The following is a 13,110-nucleotide window of genomic DNA, read 5'->3' on the forward strand; positions in this document are numbered from 1 at the left end:
TTAAGGTAAAAATTTATTTCAAAACACCAGGAGTATTAAGACCACTCGACATTTTGTTTGTTTGGTGAGACTGATAACGATGGAAGAGAGAATTTAATCAACGAAATTCTGAAACACTTGACATCGGGGGGAATTAAAATATTCGGTTGAGTGAATTTTTTAATGAGAGGAATGTCTTTCAACGTCGATATCTCGAATTTAAGTGGGTGAAATGATGGGGATGAGCCAGATTTAATTTTTAATAGGTTTTTTAAGTTTGAAAATGGGTTTAAAAATTATTTATGGTCTGAGGTGTGTTCAGGACAGGGTAAAGTTGCGGGGAAAATATTGAAACGATTATTGCATTGAACTGAACACTGTTTTATAATGAGAAAACAAATAGCGGTACTGATAGATCATTAAAATCAGATGAAATTGCTATCCCGTTCCAGGAAAATGTAGCATAAATAAACGGGGGGAACGATGAAAAATATAACTAATGGAAAACTGTACATTAAACTCCACCCGAAGCGCATGAATTCTTTACTAAACCCATGAAATTTCGCATGTACTAATGGAAAATTTAACCCACCCACCGCCTGAAAATCGTATTCATGATTTAAACGTCATTCTGAATATGATATTTCCGACTTCCACAGACACAAAAATCATCGAATTTCAATAATTTCTTAATCAAAAATTTGAAAAATCTCCCTGAAAACGAGATTTAATAAAAAATTATATTCTCAGTGAGATAAAAAATCCCGCCAGTGCTGACCAATTAATAATATCCCACGCACATACCCATCCCGCCCCTTCACCCCCCACGTCAAAAAAAAAAATGGGAAACAAATAAAACCCCTGGGGGTGTAAAAAAAAAATAATAATAATGAAAAATTGTTCATTAAAATCCACTCGAGCTCCATGAATTCTTCACAAAGCCTACGAAATCCTGTACGTACTAATGTACAATATGAATTCATCGAAGCCACTGCCCGAAAACGTTAAAATTCACATATACATATTTCCAATTAAATCTGTATGTTCAAAACCTATCGATCGTTAATTACTGGGTTCGACGATGGAAGGTCAATGTTCAGCCGAGCGTGTGCCTTTCGCGGCCGTTAACGAGCCTCTACCCATCCCACCCCCTCACCCCCTCTTCACCCCTGGCCTTTATCCATGTACATTCTATACATCTGGGCAGCGAGAGGGTTGAGGAGTGAGGATGGGGGGGGGGGGGAGAAGGGGGCTAGATGACGAGAGGGGCTAAAGGCATTTTAACACATATAGAGGATGAAACAACGTCGACAACTTGGGGATGACAATGCCACTTTGCATCGCACGACCGGGACGCTTATACCCACCCGGGGGACAGTCTCCTCTCGGAAGAGTCAAGGGTGATGAAGGGGCAGGGAGAAGGGGGGGTAAATGGAAAGGGGGCAAAGAGGAAGGCACCAAGCAACTACCGACTAACTAAATTACCGATGCAAATAACAGTGCTCGCTTCTTGCCAAGATTTAGTAGATCGGATTTAGTTGCAACTTTGAGCCACTTATTAAGCCATTAATTTACAGGGGGGGAGGAACAAACAGTGACCAACCACTAAAGTGTTGTCATACTGTGCATCACTTGACTGGTGTGTAATTTTGAAATTATTGGATTATTGAAATTGTCTAAACTGGTGAATAAGTTTTTGGATGGGAATTAATAGAGGGGAATTAATGATTTAATTTTGTGGGTTTGGTGTAGGGAAATGACGAGGGGGTGGGATTGATTATTTAAGTGGTGGGTGATTTTTTAACGAGTGGGGTGGATGGGGGGAGAGGGAGGTGGGGAATGTTCAGGGATAAAGGGTGCTGAGGACAAAAAATGAGGATTTGAAATAATGAGGATGAGGATGTTGTTGTTTTTTTTTCCAGGATTAAAATATAATGAAACACTGGAGTTCTTGTCTGTTTCCTGGTGGTGAGGGAGAACATGTTTTAGTACAATAAATATATCTCAAATGAACAATCTCATCTGTTGGAGAACCTTTCATTCTAGAAATAAAAAAGTAACCCCCAGGTGGCAAAATATTTCTGCATTCCAGATTCTCCACAATTTCTCCATTTCATATCTTTCCAATGAAAAATAGGGTGAAAAAAAAAGTGTGAAAACCTATTACGTGAACGATCGTCACGAAATGTTGTAAAATGTAGTGCTATGTGCATTGCACCGTCTACTACGTCAACCGAAACGAATAATATGCCGTGGCACGACGACACTGATTCCCATGAGGGTTGTGCTGAAAGTGGATAAGAGAAGGGTAAAACCCCGTTTGGCGTGCGAAAGAGGGGGGGGGATGGGGAGGTTGGGGGAAAATGGTGAAGAGGTAGAGGTTATGTACACAAGGATGATCTTCTGTTGGTACTAAGGTTAGAAGGAAGTGGAGGTGGTGGAGATGGTGGCAGACGTGGATGAGGGGTGGGGCCAGGGGGAGAGGATACTCAACGAGATTTCAACCCAGTTGAATTAAGTATTTACGAGACGAAAAGTCATGGGGTGAAGTGAATTGTCGTTTATATGTATGAGCGAAAATCTGAGATGAACGTCGAGACGTTGATGAATAAGTGATACATCCGTGCGGCGAAGTATTATTAATGTTTTATGAAGGAATAAATGTTTTATAAATTTAATATTAGTGAAAATGATGGTAAAAAAATTTTTTTCTCCTCAGTATTACGAAAAATTACTTCAATTGACGATTGAAGGCGAGCAACTTTCGAAACCCTGCAAAGTGTTTTTTTTATTCATAGGGTATTGCTTTTCAAATCGATAAAAAGAAATTACTCAAAGTGTCGTTGAATGTAAATATACGGTTTTTCCATCAATTTAGACGGTAAGGATAGAAAAAGTAGAAGGCGGGCATACGCCGGATATACGGATTGAATTTTCAATGGGATGCAGACTCGAAGAAAAGAGCTCTGGCATACAGTCTCGTTTTCTCGAGTAAAAAAAAGGAGAGAGAAGATGAAGAAAAAAAAAAGAAATAACAGTGAACCGAACTCCTTATTTATCGTCTCCCACTCGCCGCACACGACTCGTTTCAGTATATCCGCGCGCAGCGGCTCGATAAGAATAAAGGGGTCACGTGGGCTGAGGTTATCTCAGTAACTGATACGATGGTTGTACCTAGTATGTGCTCTCAAAGTCTCCAACATTAGTAATTCTTCATACCGAATGACGGATGTGGATTAAATACGTATTGCCTTGAGGTTCCGGAAATTAACTGTCTGAATTGCTGATATCTCTGTGGTGAGAGAGTTAAATGAGAAAAATAGTGAAAAGCACGCGGTAAAAATTACCGTACCGGTACGATAAAATAGGTTCAGCTGTACTGACCTAGAAAAAATTGAATACAAGCACCAGAATTTTTTTAGTGGGCTAGAGGAATTGTCCGAGAAAAAATTCTTGTTGGAGGCAGCAAATTTCCGGGACTGGCTTGAGAATTTTCCGCGGTCCAAAGCCATTCACGTGCCGACGTTGAAGATTTATTGGGAAGCGTGAGATTTTTTCTTAGATTACCGCGAAATTCCGATGCTAGAACGGCAATTTGTCCACCTCTAAGTACCAAATTTAGGTTTAGAAATCGTTTTACTGTACTGTAAACAAAGCTATAAGAATTTTCCGGGAATACCATGCAAGAGAAGTGAACTTTTCCAGGTCCAAAAGCATTCACATCCCACTCGGGAATTTTTCCCAAGTACCACAGGAATTGTTCCAGTAAATTGCCAAAAGAATTGCAGTACTGACATGTCAGTTTTTCATGCTCTGTCCAAGTTATCCCCTTCCAACCCTGGTGCGCAGCGAACTATCGCCGACAGTCGGCCAAGGGTGTGCCAACATTGGCGGAGTTTCGGTCCACTGTTGGCCGTTCCTCACCTCCTAACAGGACTGTAGGGTTACAGCCTCCTTCAGGTACACAATCGACGAGAAAATTATTTAATTTTAAAATTAATTTATGAGATATTTAATGCTGAAGATGGTGACGCTGTTAGTGCAACGCACAATCAAAATCCGAGTGCCTCAACTTATCTCCTTATTCCACTTCATTAGAGCAATCCTCACCAGTGCTCATGCACTTGAAACGAACAGGAATACTCAATGGAAACGACTTAATCATGATTCACTGTCACTAACTGGAATTCGATTCGTATCGAGTAATCCGTAATTCTGCCGCGACTCTGGTTATATTCCGGACGTGCCTCACCCACTTCACCCCCATCCACCCCCTATTCACTTGTGGTAAATCGCCACCTTTGGAACTCGTGAAATTCTGGCAATGCTGTTGATCTTTCCACCAGCCTAGACCCCCAACATATGTATTCAATTCCACACATTCGTGATTATAATGCTCTGAATACCGAATCACTCGTAGTTCATGCCCAGAGATTTGTAAAAAAAAAATGTCGGTGACACTCAGGGGTGATCGATTATTCATACTGCGAGGGCATGTGGAAAAACTCTCCTTTCTTATCCTCACGTTTTTTTTGCATGAATGGACTTCTTGATTGTGAAATTTCAACAACTAGTTGGTAAAGTTCAACAACTGATTAGTGATTTTCAACAACTAGCTGGCGGGCTTCAACAGCTACTTGTTGAAATTCCCTAGATAATTCTGATCATTAATGTTTTCTATTGGAGTCAATTTATGGGGTAAAATGATATGGTAAATGTTCGTAACGTTCAGGTTTTTTAATAGTTTTATTTATTTTTTATCAATCGTATTAGATTTGTTCAGTGATTTCTAATGATTCGATATCGAGATTCAAAAGAGGATCTGACAAATTTGAATGATGAAGGATTGTAAAATTCCTGAAAAATTGGGGGCTAATGGGGGCTAAGTGGAATAGCTAATGGGGGGAAATGGATTTGGGTTTTATTTATACTTATGTATTAATAGAAAGTATTATTCGTCAACTTATCAATTAACCAAGTGCCCCATATCTCATTTGACTCATGATATTTGGTGGAACATCTAGAAAGTTTAGAACCAAGAAAATAAAACAGTTTTTTATGTGTGTCCATTTGAATTTACCCCATTTATCCCCTACCTCACCCTCCCCTATTTTAAAAATATCTGAAGATTTTCTCATCTCTCCTGTATAAATTCTGCATTCATGTAATACGAAAGTCCCTGATTTATGATTCATTGAATCGGGGCTTTTATTCATTCCAACAATTTTCTCATTTTTTACGAGGAATAAACTATTTCTCGAGGTAAGAAACTCTAACTTCATCGGCAAGTGTTCGTATTCAAGTCATAAACATTTCACAGGATTCTTACACAGTCTCACACATAATGCGAATTTTTTATTTAAAATTTTATATATTTAACAGATGATATATTTAACGTAAGAAATTAGTTTTTCGAGATTATGTCTATAGTTCTCTCAATACGGTGAAAGTTTATTTTGAAACTAGTATTCAGGGAAAGTTGATAAAACTCAACGTCGCGGAAATGTTCTGTGATCCGTTGAATTTAAATTAAAACACGTTCTCATAGAAAATTCACATGGAACCAAATTTCTAATTTATTAGTAAAAACTTATTTACTCTCCCCTGAGGGAGGGCTTACGAATAATAATTTTTCCCCCAAATTTCCCTCCGTATTATGTGTTTCGATGAATATCCATTGATAGAACGAACTCCTCGTCATTAACGAATCCATTTTACTGTGTTGGGGGCCCTCTGGTCCCACCAAATGTCCCCTCGTTAATAGTTACAAATACGAATGTAACTCTGATAAATCGCATTTGATCGACATTTCACGATTCCAATGAGCCATTCGTTAACCATCAACTAATATCCATTTGCTCATGTTCAGTTCTACCACTCGTTAATAATCAACAAATTTCGTTTGGAATAAATAAATCGTTCTATCAGTCAATCACAATCAGAATAATATAATTAAAGCTACCAACTGACCTCATCTGCGCTAGAATAACTCAATAGATTTCAGAATTATTCCTGTCACGACAAATGAATATTTCCATAGAATAGAAATTTCCTTCCCTCCCCTCCCTCCCACCCCTATTTCTCCCATCCTCCAGTGAAATTTTTTTTATCGCTTCTCACCCAAACTCCAGTGGCAATCCAGCCGATGAGTTCGTGTTTTAATCTACGGGCTCTCTCTGCTGAAATATACTACCCTATATATATGTACCGATAGTTTGGATAGAGAATGAGGCGTAGGGTATGGGGGTGGGGATAGGGTGCCTACCCAGAATGGGACACGTTTTAATCCAAAGGGTCGATGTATTCAGAGTTCTGGTTTTATCAGTATAGAACAAAATGGTATATTCAAACCCCCATTCTATCTGACCCGTTACTTTGAATGAGAATTCGATTGAAAAAAAAAAATAACAAAAATAATAAAAAAAATTGTCACCGTGAATTGAAAAAAAAAAATCCTATTGCGCCAACTCTTTCTTCTTATTTTTTCCGTGAGGATTGATAAGGTTTTCACTGCAGGACCAGCCATCCAATATTTCCGGGGATTTTTTTCGTTGGGGATGAATATTTTAGTGACTTTCATCTCCAGAATTAGAACAGGGAATCCCTTCACGATCAACGACGAATACCGCACGCCTGATTTTTTTGATAATTTGTTATTTTTCCCATTTGCCTGTTGATGAATCGGAGAAGTCTGATCGCAATATTTATCTCTTTGTATATATTTTTTTCACCTGAACTGCCAAATATTCCCCTGGCAACCTCAAGACCGATTTTATCCAATGACCTGGCCGCCATTTTCTAATCAAGTTAATTGTATTGAAATTAATAGACATACGATATGCAGTCCAGAAACGTTTTTACTCGTGCGCAATCGTGATAAATTTTAATATTTATAATAGGAACATCTCGAATTGGACTGCAGAAGACAATCGATCCACAGTGACGAGAATAGCCAAATTACCGAGGTTTTTGCAAGAAAGGTGAGCTGCTGGAAGGCGCCGTGAAATAGAATTTTATCAAGCACGACTTCAACAAAAGTGAATATTTAATCCAATTCAACGTCAGCCGAGAGAAAAGAATAGTTTTAATCAATACCCAGTAAATAAAAACAAATGACGCGTGTTATTTACTGTTTCTATCTACTACAATTATACAACCGTCAACGCGACATGGTGAAACATTGAAATATTCATTTGCAGTCTATTTTAATTTCTCCCTTACAGTTGCCATGACGTATCGATTCCAAAAATCGAGAGGGTTGACGAAATGTACGCTCTTAAATATTGCATAACCCAGTGACGAATGAAGCGAAGTTGTCGATTTTTACTTCATTTTAAAGAGTATTTGAGGACCATTTAACTGGCCCGTGGCATATGAAATTCTACTCTGCCAATTCAAAGTTATTGCATAATAAATACGTTACAGTTTTCGTTGTACGATGGTGGAGTGGGGATTTAAAAATGGAAGAGATTGTTTTTATTGTATATGAGAGGACATTTTCGGTAACAATTATCCTTCCATTTGGTAAGCGTGTATTTTCAGATATTTTGGTTACAAGAATATTTAATTGAAAAATTTAATTACGTTAAAATTTCGATAATTAGAAAAAATTACTTTTGGAAATAAAATTCCATGGACAATTCACGATTAATTTTGCAGATAATGTTAGAATACGATTGCGGTGCTAAATTTTAATGAAAATCGCTGACGATATAATTAAGATTTAATTTTTATTTCACCCAATTTTACCCAAAAAATTAATTTCCTGTATTCCAGGAGAAATTTGGTATATTTATTATGGTACACGTGAACACGTACACATATCTCTCCATAAATAACTCCCACATGCACAATATTGACGGTAAAACTTAACAATTCCCTCAACTCCCCGGGAAATCTTAATTAATTAACTAATTAATTCTACACGCATTTATCTGATAAATTCTGTCTCCTCCAGTATAAGCCATCTCCTAGCGCGTATAATACCTCTTTGTCTTCAAACTAAGGTCCTATATTTCTCCTTTCATTTTATCCCATCTCACTCGCTTCTTCCTACTGTACATATAACAATCCCCCCGGCCTCCCCCTTCTCACTACACATGTGTACGAATATGTACATTGTATAATGGTATATATATCCGTTTAGTTGGTGATACCAAACTCGAAGGCCCCTTACCACCATTACCCTGTCGGTGGTACACCGGCTAACGAGCATCCTCGTATTATTGTTGTTGCGGGATTAGTCAAGTAAACTTGCTTGCAATGTACATATAACGTATCATGCGTCACGTGCCAGCCCGCGTGTGTAACATTATTTCCAGTGGTTGGTGGGGATTTAAGTTGTATCGATTACTTAATACATATTATTTTGGGTAATGGCTCTGATGGTAGCACGATGTACAGCTAAAGTTACCATGTCATCGATGCCTTGGTAACGGATAATTTCATGTGGATAGGGGAGACTGGGGCAAAATGGAAAGACAGAAAAAAAATTACTACAAAAATAAATCGAGAGAATTTTTTTTTTGAAAGCTTGAGCTCAATGATGATTTTTGTGGAGAGAAATTTTTGGTAAAAATTATCATTTTGTTTGGTGAATGTGTATTTGTATGTGTAATGAAGGGGGAGGGCACCTCGAACATTGCTATTGGAGGGAAATTGAAGTTCATTGGGTCAGTTGCGAATTATTGATGATTGGAGGAAATAGTAAAGTGAATGTTGTTGGGTGTATACATCGGTAGAAGTCACATTTGATGGAGACAACGAAGTGACGAGTTTCTGGAGTAATTGACTGTTAAAAACAATTACAATTAATTGTTAGTTGAATGTGGAATAGTTTCTCGAAGCAGTTTGCCCGAATTAAAATGATTAAAAGTAATTAATCCACATGGAAGTCTCCAGTGAGCGTATTGGAGACAGGTTATAAAATTAGCAGTTAAAAAAATGGCGTTCGGCCCATTTATGCGCAAATAAATCCCAGATGTGACATGACAATTTGACGGAAGAGTCACTGAATTTTTCCTGAAAATTCCATAATTTTTATCTGAATCGTCTGAGAATAATTACGATCCTCTCATGTAAAATCCACAAGTTCCGTAATTATTAGATTATCAGTGGTGTCACTGCGAATAAATGTTAATTTTCATCATTCCTTCCACACCGAGAGAAAAATATAATTTTGCCAATTAAATATTCTATTTCTAAGAATTTAAAGCGTATTTTCCAATGGAAATTCCGGGCATTTGTTTATCCAAAACAAATATCATTGGCAAAATAATATTTTTCTCTCATTCCAATTCTATTTCCGATTTATTATTGAAATGTCAGGGAACATCAGAATATGAGACGCAGCCGGTTTCGAAGTACGATCGAGCATCGAAACCCCTCGAAATTTCGGACATCCGACTCTTCCGGTTGGCTTGTACATTCGCATGGAATCTGATATAGAAACCCCGGTGCTTGGTGGGTTTGGACAATGGGCCCAGGGGTTTGTTGAAGAGGGACGTTGGAAATCCTCGTCGGCGTGTTGGCCTGGCAAAGTGCCATGTACATTGTTTCTAAACCTCTCCCCTCTTGTATCATGTACGGTACATAAGGATGTATTTATGTATACGTGAGGGATATATATTTTTTTTTTCTCCTCTACTTTCTTGTTAGTCAGGGAATTTCCGTGGAGGATCGCTGGGGGTTCTTATGATGTACCCAGGATATCTCTCTCTCTTGGCAAACGTGCACCGTGACATAAACTTTGGGGATGCTATGAAAGACGAGATTCCAATGAAGTTTACTCAGATAAACTAATGTTACTGGAGAGAATATGAGTGAATCTCGTTCTCTTTGTTACTCAAATTTGATATAAAAGTTGCAGCGAGAGGAACAGAGTAGAATTTTCGCTACGAGAATTGCTGCGACTAGATTTTAATGTTTTCTCATTTCCGGTGGATTATAGTACAATCTCTCGTTTCATATATTGTTTTGACGACTCGTCATTAGAGATGCCAAAGCGCTGGAATTATTTAGAAAAACAAAAAGCTCTTCAGAAGAAAAATTCGCGCCGAGACGTTATTTTTCGAGTATCCTCATGGGACCATATTTTTAGTAGATGTTCAAGCAAAAAATAAGTTTTCAATGTTTTCCACTAGAAATTTCGGGAGTTTGTTTGTCCCAAACAAATATTTGTCTCTCAGTGTATAGAGTATTTTCTGGATGAGATAAAAAAAATAAGATGTTCCACGATAGAAATTGCATTTGTTCGTAAATTTCTTGCCAATTCTCATTCCTCCTCACCCTCAATGGAACAATCGTACTATATTCCCCGAGAAATGTGGAATCCAAGTGAATAAAAACCACAATAATAGAGATCTCCACGAAATACGTATACGTAACTCCGTTCAGGGCCGTTGGATATGTTTAATGGGCCTCGATGTTATATGATTTACCGGTGCGTTAGAGGGGTGTATACGGCTGAACTGTCCAAGCGCATGATCGAGCCACCGTGTCCAGCTGTATTCGCGTTATTCGGCTCATGTGAGATGGCGTGAAAGACGAAACAGCCTAGACGCATCAAACTGACAATACACTATTTCATAACGAGTCAACGAGATAGTATTGAACAATCGATTGATAATCAAATATTTAATGGATGTCGTTGCAGCGATATTAGATGTCTACGGAGTGAGTCAGGGAAAATTTACGAGATATACATTATCGTAAATTCGAACCTATAAATTTCTCAATACACATCTAATGAAGGAATACACGGATAAATCCACGGTTTACTCTTAATTACCGATGACACCTAGAAAAATTTTCTTAATCAAGGGAAATGTTCATTAAAAGTGTATCGTCTATTTCGCAATTTCATTCGGTTAGAGACAAATAAATCTGTTATCCAGTTACCAAGAAAACATTTGATTATTTTCGACGAACGATTTGTTCGTCTCATTGTGTAGAATAAATAATTAATTACACTTCAACGAATTGTTCTCTTTATTATAGAAAATCAGCGGTTTACGATGAAAATTTCATTGAAAACGTATTAAAAAAAATCGTTGCAGTCCACCAACTTCAATGATTTCACCGTCAATTCACAATTATTTTTTCAATCTCCCGAATTCAATTCGCATAATTTATCGATGAATCAACGGTGAGTAAAATTATTCCATTTTACCCCAACTTCACACAATCCTGAAAAACGATAATCTCCAGTTCGATGGACATTTCAATTTCCAATTCTGCAAAAATATCAGAGAGAAATCACAGGCTGGAGAAAATTCTGATAATACAGACTCGCCCAATTAATGTCCCCTTGTGTTTCCGAGGGATTATTCAAATGCTCCCATTTGCAGAATGACGTAATCGTTGGAAATAAAGGACCTTTTATTATTGAAAGATTCGAGTGGGTGAAAAAAAAAATCATAATACCAGTGTTATTCTAGAACCCCAGGGGAACCGCAGAATAATAATAATTCTCCCATCGGGAGCATCAAGTGTTTGGTTTTCAGACTTTTTCAGTTTGGCTCCCGTTTTTCGTGCCAATGTCAGTATTTGGATAATCCCTGTGTGCGATACCTGATGGCATCAACAAATTTTACAGAGGGAAATACTATAGCGAGGACAAATATCTCCCTATCTGTCTCTTTCTCTCCATCTCCCTCTCACTTTGATCCATCTTTCCTTTTATTTCAAAGCTGACGAATATTATTGAGTTGCGACGACTGTCGAACGATTTTTCGCCAGTTTCTGCTCAACCGGAGCATCACGCGGGTCTATTCCGTGGTTCATTCCAAATCTCGTTTTTTTTTTTTAAAGCTGTTGATCGAATAGTCGCCAATTTTATCTTGCGGAAGATATTTGGAGGATCCTCTGAATTTTTGTAGAGCTATTTGGAGAATTTTAGAGTGTGTGGAGTTTTATTTTCTGGAAATAATGAGGCTGCAGAGTCTTCTCATGAATTGTTCACCGTACGACTCCGGAATGCATTTGTTCGATGATCAGACTTTCGGGGGGTTCGATCGAAATAATAATAGTTTTGGAGATTTTAAAGAGTGAGTAGATAATTTGGCCATTTTAGATTTACTTATCAGTTGACGATTGAAATATATTGTCATTATTGATACTGGATTTTTATTTCATTTTGTAAAGTACGAAAATTTACAGAAATTTTCGGACTTAAGTCGTGATTTCTCAGGTTTTTCCAAATTCTATAACTTTTGGAATATTTTCAGCGGTTTGAATTTCCACAGGAATTGGGAGAATCGTACATTCGAGAATATCCAAGTCCCTCGATCGATTTTTTCCCAGAAACAGGAATATACAAGCTAATTGTTCCATATTTTCCTTCATTAAGAAGAAAATTATATTGTCTCCTTCAATATATTTTCAGAATTTATCGACTTCAGGTGTTCAAGAATATCCAAGGATACCTTATGCTTCGAAAATTACCAGTTTCAATCGTTTCTAATTTTCTAATTCTTCCTTCAGACCTTAAAAATGTTCTTGAACAGCTCGGTACCGCAGTTCAAAGGCGGACACTTGAAATTACCATTAGAATTTATCTCAGTATGGAAAGTTAAAACACTTCCCGCTCCACGATTGCGTTAACACCCCATGACAATACAACCCCATCTCTCCGCGACCCCGCAACCCCTTTACAAAAAATTCCCAGGAAATTTTTACGCAAAATCCGGAAAAAAATCGAGCGGTCCCCCATAAAATTCCCGATGTCAGAACTGGAATCACTCCCACACCAATAAATAAAATCCCAATTTTTATTGAATATTCCTCTCCGTGTGCATCCCTTAATGCTCTCCCCATCATCCCCGATGAATAAATTCCCCATTGCCCAAAATCTTTCAATATTTTTTCTTTATTCTAAGATAAACATGTTCTCCCTTCCAATAAATTCCGTCCCATGTCCTTGAAGGTAAGTTTCTGGTATTTTCGTCCGGGTTTCCCTCACCCCGGTGAAATTTATGCATCAGGATTAGGACGAGGCGTTATCTGTGAGCGATAGTAGTTTTGGTTCTAACGTTTTCCGGAGAATAGGAAATTCTCACACATAAACTGTAACCCCTTGGACCCCCTGAAAATCTCTAGTCCTGCATCCAAACACGTCCCCGTATCTGCATT

General features: G+C 37.9%; 1 protein-coding gene across 13 annotated transcripts in view; it reads left to right on the forward strand.

The window, feature by feature from the left end:
- LOC135165362 (CUGBP Elav-like family member 1) overlaps positions 1 to 13,110 on the forward strand; it is a 118,875-nt gene that overhangs the window by 29,170 nt on the left and 76,595 nt on the right. Inside the window, exon 1 of one of the 13 annotated variants that reach the window (XM_064126587.1) lies at positions 11,713 to 12,026. The exons of the other annotated variants lie outside the window; for them this stretch is intronic. Coding sequence (XP_063982657.1) covers positions 11,908 to 12,026 — 119 coding nt within the window. The 5' untranslated portion in view covers positions 11,713 to 11,907. Of the gene's footprint in view, positions 1 to 11,712; positions 12,027 to 13,110 lie in introns of those variants that run through there. 13 annotated transcript variants of the gene reach the window in all.

The sequence above is a fragment of the Diachasmimorpha longicaudata genome, chromosome 8 (genome assembly GCF_034640455.1).
Source record: "Diachasmimorpha longicaudata isolate KC_UGA_2023 chromosome 8, iyDiaLong2, whole genome shotgun sequence".
In the NCBI taxonomy this organism is placed as follows: domain Eukaryota; kingdom Metazoa; phylum Arthropoda; class Insecta; order Hymenoptera; family Braconidae; genus Diachasmimorpha; species Diachasmimorpha longicaudata.